Source organism: Sinocyclocheilus rhinocerous, unplaced genomic scaffold (genome assembly GCF_001515625.1).
Source record: "Sinocyclocheilus rhinocerous isolate Xijiao unplaced genomic scaffold, SAMN03320098_v1.1 scaffold310, whole genome shotgun sequence".
Lineage (NCBI taxonomy): Eukaryota > Metazoa > Chordata > Actinopteri > Cypriniformes > Cyprinidae > Sinocyclocheilus > Sinocyclocheilus rhinocerous.
In genome coordinates, this window is record NW_015666531.1 from 252,786 (window position 1) to 260,569 (window position 7,784).

A 7,784-nucleotide genomic window follows, 5' to 3' on the forward strand; every position below is an offset into this window, starting at 1 on the left:
CCCTAATGCAGACATATTAAAAAAACTACTAAAAATGTCAAAAACAACAAAATTGCTCAAATTAAAATGTTAAATCTAAAAACGAATTGAAAGTATTAATATAAACAAACGTTAAAAAAGTATAAGTTATATGTTATATAAGTATATATGAAAAAGTTATACAAAAGTATCTTAATTATATTAAAATAATACTACTAGTGAAATAATACACCCAAACTGAATGTTTTAGCACTCATCTTTTTGAGACGCAGCTTCATAAAAGAGTAAAACGTCACTCTCGTAGTGCACATGTCTGTTTAATCATTGATCTCCGATGAAACAAACATCTACCAGCATCGATACAATATGTTATGAATGTTAAAAAACGCAGTGGATAGAATTTCAATAAAAGATAGAAAAATATTAAGAAACTATAGAACATCACTTAAACTCCGCCTCATACAACAGCTGGTGAATTTTTAATTTGACGGCGCTCTTCTTGGCGTAAGGCAGCCGCCTGAGATACGGCAGTAAACTAAACAAGAACATCTCGTCCTCCAAGTCCTCGTTGGCCTCCATCTGCCACTTCCTCTTGCGTCCCGAACCCTGCGATCCCGACGCCGAGTAGTGCGAGGATCCGTCCAGCATCCCATGATCGCCCTCAAAGTCCTGCGCCACAAACGAGGAGTTCCCGTCCGCCGTCGTCTCCTCCTCCTTGTCCTCTTCGTCTCGGTCGTCCTCGGGCTCGTCGGAGGCCAGCGATCGGGACTGGATGAAGGGCGTCAGGAACGACATCTGCCAGCTGAACTTCCAGCTGCGGTGGGACGTTCCTGAGGCTCGCCGGCGCTGCTCCGCACGCTTGTCTTTGATGAACATGTCCCGCAAGCTCTTCCATCTCCTGCGACAGTCCTCTTCTGCACACAGACACAACAAACACCGCTGAAGACATGCATGATATGATGCACACTCAACTCAATATATAGAGTGACATATATTGTCACATATATATGCATATGCATATGCGCATATGCATACTTAATGCACCTAACAATAGTTAACAACAATCGATAAACAGTGATTTTAGCATGTGCACACTTAATATTAATAACCTAAGGGCATTTTACAATGCTCAGTATAAATCCAAATAATATAATTAATAATGCATTGTACAATAATCAATAAATAGAGATTTAAGGATGTGTGTGTTTAAATAATAATAAAATAAACAATACATTTTACGATATGCAGGATTTAAGTATATGTATACTTAATCAAATTAAAAACAAATATTGCAATAATCAATCAATAGGGATTTAAGCATGCATATATATATATATATATATATATGTTTAATTAATAACATAAATAATACATAAGCAAAAAATAGTGATTTAACCGTATCTTAAATTATTAATATAAATACATTGTATAATAAGAAAAAAACAATAATAGTGATTTAAGCGAACGTATATTTAACTAATAATATAATTAACAAATTTGACAATAATCAATAAATAGTGATTTAAGCTATTTTAATTAATAATATAAATAACAATGAATCTTTCAGTTATTAATATGTAGTAACTTAAGCATATCTATATTTAATTCACAATATAATTAACTATACATTTGACAATAATCAATAAATAGTGATTTATACATAATGATTAATAATAACAATAAATCTTACAATAAGTAGTAATTTAAGCATATGTATATTTAATAAAAATAACGAATAATTTTACAATAATCAATAAATAGTGATTTAATCAATGATAATCATTAATATAACTTGTAAAATAAACATCTATTTTGAATATACATACATACATTTATACTTTAATTACTATAGTTAATTATATTAGTTAAATATACAAACATTTTACAATTAGAAATTGTGAATTAACCATATTAATGACATAATTAACAATAAATCTTACAATTATCAATAAGTAGCAATTTAAGCACGAGTATATTTAATTTTAATTTCATAAAAAATGAAATATTGAACAATAATACTAATTTCTTGCATGGAAAAAAATATATGCATGTCTAGGGCCAGTTTAGATCATAATTTACAACATGTTACAGTGAATATGTAAAACTTTCCAAGCATATTAAAAACATATTCAGTAATGTATTTTGCAAATGATGTCTAAATTGGCCCTAGGCATGCATTTATGCATACAACATCAAAAAAGTATGCATGCGTGTACATCATACTTTGCACACAAAAAATTACTAAAGATGTTAAACTTATTTTTCTCATTATTTTTATTATGCAAAACCAAATCTGACTGATGCATCTCCGGTTAAAAATATCGAATCGAATTCAGCAGTAACGCAGAGCACAAACTCAATAAACTTTCAATGAAATCAAATCCCACTTACTGTGCAGATCACCAAACTCAAAACAACTCATGTCTGCGTACAGTTAAGTGTCATATCTAGCCGATTAACCCATCCAATGCCTTTTCAACTCAAATACACGTTCTGTTAGTTCTATGATGAAACGGAAACAGCATTCATTAGTTATAAATTAAATCTTCAAATCTGGATTCCTGTTAGCCTACTCGGCAACAAGCTAACAGCACACAGCTAGCAGTTTAGTAAGCAACAAACAACTTGAGAAACCGCAACTCTTACCTGGAATTTCCACTTGCAGACTCACGGCTCTCCATGCTTTGGCTTTTCTAGCAGCGTCTTTATATGAATTTATTGTAGAATTGTATAACTCAGGATAGTCGGACACCGCTGCTATTAACCTCTCCTCCATTGTTGTTAGCATTGGGCGGCAAGTGTTTCTAGCTAATAGCTGTGACGCAAGAGACATGAGCGGTTATTCCGGTAGGGGGCGCTCGGTGGCCCATAAATCCTAATTCTCATTGGGTTCTATTCAAATTTCAGCACAATTTTTCTTATTGAGGGGATTTTCTTTTTTTAAACAACGTATAATCTTTTTACTTTGTTATTAATTTGAATTACTATGGGATTCACAATTAGAAATCTACCGTAGCGGATTCGCTATATTTTTATGTTAAAAAATAATCTCTAGTAAGCAAAAACGGCTGTGATTGGTTCATTCTGAACAGCGCTGAGAAATGTAACACGTACCACGTGACAATTCCGCACGCCGCTTCACGTCGCTAGCGGTCATGAGGGTAAACAACACTTAAACAACGGCACCGAGACACTTTAATATCTATTCAATTTAAAAGTTATTTAAAATAGTAGAAACACGATTTAGAACCATCATACCTGACCAGTCAGAAATAACAGACCCCGCCCGTTTTAGATAAATATTTTATAATTGAGACTTGTTATTTGCACTTATATATTGTTGCTCTTTTGTTCGTTTTGACTGCTTTCATTGTCCTCATTTGTAATTCGCTTTGGATAAAAGCGTCTGCTAAATGACTAAATGTAAATGTAATGTAAATGTAAATAATGCCAGCCGCTTAAAGTAGCGAGAGATCTGCGCATGCGCACACTTCAGTCACACGTTGCATTACCGAAGTGCAAGCCGGGAAATGTAGTATGAGTAAGCGGCCTAAATTTGAATAAGTGCTGCTCAACTTTAAATCTAAAAGAATAATAATGATAATTTTGGACATGGAAGAACCAACGTTTTTTTTATTTGTGTATCAGAAATACCTTCAATGCTTAGTGTGATGGCCATAAATTCAACAAGGAAATAAAGAAAAATCACAATTCACTTTTTTTTTTTTAGATCTTCTAGATCCATTATTCATTAGAGTTGTATCCTTCGTTCTGCTCCCCTTTATATCGTAGCGTTTCTTCCAGGGTTTGTCGTGTCAGGTCCTGCACATTTGTGGCTCCATACTGTTTGCTTGCTATTTTTGCCAGGTTAATTATCTCCTCATCATTCACACCGGTGCTCGCAGACAACACTTCTCCTTCTGTTTCATTCTGCACAAACAAAACACTCACAGTTATGCATTTAACCATTTATAAACAATGTGACAACCTTTCATGAAATTTCACATGAACTATTTGTATTTTCTATGACAGGCCTCTTAGTGTCTTCAAAATAAAAGCTCTGTAGGTTCAGTAAACAAACCTCAACTAAATTCTTTGAGGCTTCATTGTTAGTTCTTCAGATTTGTGTTTTGGTTTTGGAGGATTTTAAAAGAGTCTCTCCAAAAACACCAAGCAAAAAATAAAAAAACCTTTCTGGCTTTATTTCTAACTTTGATAAGAGTACTGTTGAAAGTTTTAGGAAACTTGCTACCTTATGTTCTCTTTGATACTGGTCAACAGCATACTGATATTTGGCAGCATTCAGACCCAGCAAACCAGCCATTTTCTCTCCAAGAAAATCACAAACTACAGAGAAATTAAGTCACAGTGAGTTATAATGATTAAATACAATATTTCTGATAGAAATGACAGAGTTTAACACAGTGTTGTACATTAGCATTTCTGTATTATCGTACAAAGCTCATGCGTAATTCATTAGAATTTGTATTTAGATATAATAAAAAACTGTATTCTAGCATCCACACTTAAATCTTCAGTAAAGACATTATATAACAATGTTTACATGCACTAATATTCCATCCTCAGTCGTTTGCTTATCTATTCAAAAAAGAAGCTTAAGCGCATGCGCAGTGCTCAATCACCGCGTTCAGAACGGAGGAAGCCACTGCGATTAAACGATATCAAAACCGGAGCGACCGCGAGTAGAAATGCCATTTTGCCTTGATGACATATCTAAAAAGAAACATTTTTGTCATGTCGGAAAAGCTTTTTTAGCGAACATTAACAAATATTCCGGTAGGTTACTGCTTATGCGCAAGGTACCCTGTTGAAAAAACCAGCATATGCTGGTTAGGTATGTTTTGACGCTGGGATGCTGGTTTAAGCTGGTCCTTTGCTGGTTTATGCTGGTCATGTGCTGGCAAATGACCAGCATAAACCAGCAAAAGGACCAGCATAAACCAGCAAAGGACCAGCATAAACCACCAAAGGACCCCAGAGGGCGGGGTTTATCTGGGTTTGTGATGTCACAAACCGGGAAGTAACTCGTTGTAGTCCCTACCAGCCGTTTTTGTAGGCATTAAACTGCCAGAATTTTAAAAGACGATATCTCCGTTTGCATTGAACTTTCAGCTTCGTAACTTTGCAGATATTGTTTATGCTCAAACAGCAACATTACACACTAACGTTAAAAAAAGTGAAATCGCAATCAACCACCCCTTTAAGATTTATGTATTTGAATTCCATATAAAATTAGTGAAATTCCATCTAACATGAACTAAGAAACCTAATTTGATACATATTTGTCAGTCATACATAAATGAAAGAGTTAAGATTTCTGCTCTCTCAAAAAAAAAAAAATCGTAAGTATTTGCGTTTATTTGATTTTAAATAAACACATTTTCAAAATGCATTTATATAAATTGCTTAGAATCGGCATAAATCTTTTCACCGTGAAAACAATTAAATTTATTTAGTTAAAAAGTATGAACCAGCATTCAGTTTATTATTACAGAAAGCGGAGCTGTTTTATTCTCTGTGTTATCAAACTGGATGCATTTTATATGCAATTCGAATATATAAATCTTGAATTTAGGCCTGAATATTTTGTGAGGAAGTGTGAAGGTATATTTACCGAGGGCAGGTGCTGCGATAAGTCTATGTATACATTAAATAAAGGCTTGGTTAAAAACGCAAAAAGCCGAATAACAAAAGAGACCAATACTGACCTGCTGCTGTTGAGATGCAGACAGCTGATCTAACGCTAATAAACCACACTTACGTCTGTGTGCATGCTGTGCCCTTTCCAGCAGAATCCTCCGTGTCGTGCTCCTTTGGTCAGAATATCTTCAAAGAGATCCTCAAATAATGATTTTTCTCACAGTTGGCAGAAAGTGTCCTTCACCATCACAGGAGGAAGTCTCATGCACACGGATGTTGTTTGTCCAGGACAGATGAACTACATATTTGCTGATGTAGACGTCAGTCTTGAGCATATAATCTTGATATACTTGTATTGCAGGTATTGCAAAAAGATCAAGCCAGTACCACATGATTCGAAAATTCTGGAGAACAAATGCTGCACAAAACAAATAGCTGACACACATTTTAATGGGGAAAATCCATTAAATGCATGACTGTGAGTTACAGTTTGACATCGTAATCTGTAAGTATACACGATGATGAATACATATCCATACAACTGCATAGATGGCAAAACGAATAATTACAAAAACTAAAAGTGATCATGGAGTGTCATCTTACAATGCCAGAGAAAGTCTTAAAGTGTTAAATAAATATACAGCAAAATATCTGACAATCATTTACCCTTAATAAGTATACAAGCTCTTGCTGTTGCGTATGAATTAAAGCAGGGGCCAAAACATTTAGTGATAATTTCTGTACCTGTGGCCGATGTGAAAGTGCATATAGTTTTGTTGAAGTTTTTACAACCCTTAAAATGAAGCACCAGTGTCACATTTACTGACGCAAACATGGTTGAACATATTCAGACAAATGTCAGTGTTGAGCTTACAGAAAAATAAAAAACCTATCAAATCAAACCAGCAAAAACAAAGTGAGTTTCCTATGTCACGCACAGCACAGCAATCCATGTTTAGATTATTTGGACCGGTTTCAAATCAGAAGCAAAATCATTTTTTTCATAAATGACTGTAAATATATACACACATAAGTCCAGTAAAAGTTGATATTAGAAATTCTAATCAGACTGAAGCTCATGGCACTTCACATCTTCACCCTGTTTGATTGTTACCCAAATGACGAGGATGGTTTTAATCTGAGCTAGTCAAATATAACTGGGTCTCATTCTGTTCTTTTCATACCAAAGCCCAACTAAAAAATGTGCTTTTCCACTCCTCCCGCTTAGAAATATTAATCATACAGCAGATATTTTAAGTGCAATAAGTGCCAAGTCATAATCTTTTATCTTAAACTAATGTACTGTGTTGTTGAATTTCGATAGCAACTGCTTTTGTTTAGTAAAATCACAAAAGTCCAGAAATTATATTTAGCATGAAGCCGATTTTTCAGACAACTATTTATTGCATTATGGCATTATATAATCATTATATAATATATATTTCATCCATGACAATTAAGCACATTTAAACCCCAGATTCTCATTACTGCAATGACAAAGAAAATTCTATTGAAATTATATATATATATATATATGCAGTGTTGGGGATAACGCATTACAATTTACGTAATCGGATTACTTTTTTAACTTTCCCCAACACTGGTTATGTGTGTGTGTGCTTTGAAAATGTGCTTAATTGTCATGAAAATAATGTTATAATGCAATAAATCGTAATGGTTTTTAAAAAAAAAGTCCAATCTGGACTTTTTTTTAATGGTTTTAAAAAAAAAAGTCCAATCTTTTTTCTTTAGATGTTGGGGTGAAATCTGATATTTTTTCCTGAAATTCACCTAGTTTAAATGCTTTTTAACATTTGCATTAATCAGTGGATAATTTTAATAGAGTTAATTTCTAAACATTTTTTTTTTAAATCAATGGACCCAATAAACCTTAAAAATCTCACTAGGATCATCTATATTCTGCTACAGAGAGATAATCAAGTGCAATCAAATGGTCATATAATTAAGATTCAGTCTGGGTTATTAGGATTAACTGTTCGTCAGATTTTAGTCACGCAATCTGTCGTTTGTAGACGAAACACCTTAAACAGAATCCGAGCACGAGACAGACGCCACGGTTATATCACTATTAGTATACAGTGGGTACGGAAAGTATTCAGACCCCCTTAAATTTTTCAAGGAGA

General features: G+C 33.9%; 1 protein-coding gene across 2 annotated transcripts; it reads right to left on the reverse strand.

Annotated features, from left to right (window-relative positions):
* Positions 1-280: 280 nt before the first annotated feature.
* Positions 281-2,804, reverse strand: LOC107732492 (transcription factor Adf-1). Of its 2 annotated transcripts, XM_016543841.1 has the most exons (3): positions 2,626-2,706; positions 2,371-2,481; positions 281-893 (listed from the first exon to the last, which is right to left on the reverse strand). In XM_016543841.1, the coding sequence occupies exons 2-3, from the start codon at positions 2,399-2,401 to the stop codon at positions 421-423; spliced, it is 504 nt and encodes a 167-aa protein (XP_016399327.1). In that variant the 5' UTR covers positions 2,402-2,481; positions 2,626-2,706; the 3' UTR covers positions 281-420. The 2 variants fall into 2 exon arrangements, with proteins under 2 accessions (XP_016399327.1, XP_016399326.1); XM_016543840.1 differs by lacking the exon at positions 2,371-2,481 and having other exon boundaries at positions 2,626-2,804.
* Between the last annotated feature and the right edge of the window lie 4,980 nt (positions 2,805-7,784).

Excerpts from the sequence above, each read along its gene's own strand:
- LOC107732492 (XM_016543840.1), bottom strand. The coding sequence starts at position 2,767 with ATGCTAACAACAATGGAGGAGAGGTTAATAGCAGCGGTGTCCGACTAT. Across the intron at positions 894-2,625 it reads TCTGCAAGTGGAAATTCCAG|AAGAGGACTGTCGCAGGAGA; the intron begins GTAAGAGTTGCG and ends GTCTGTGTGCAG.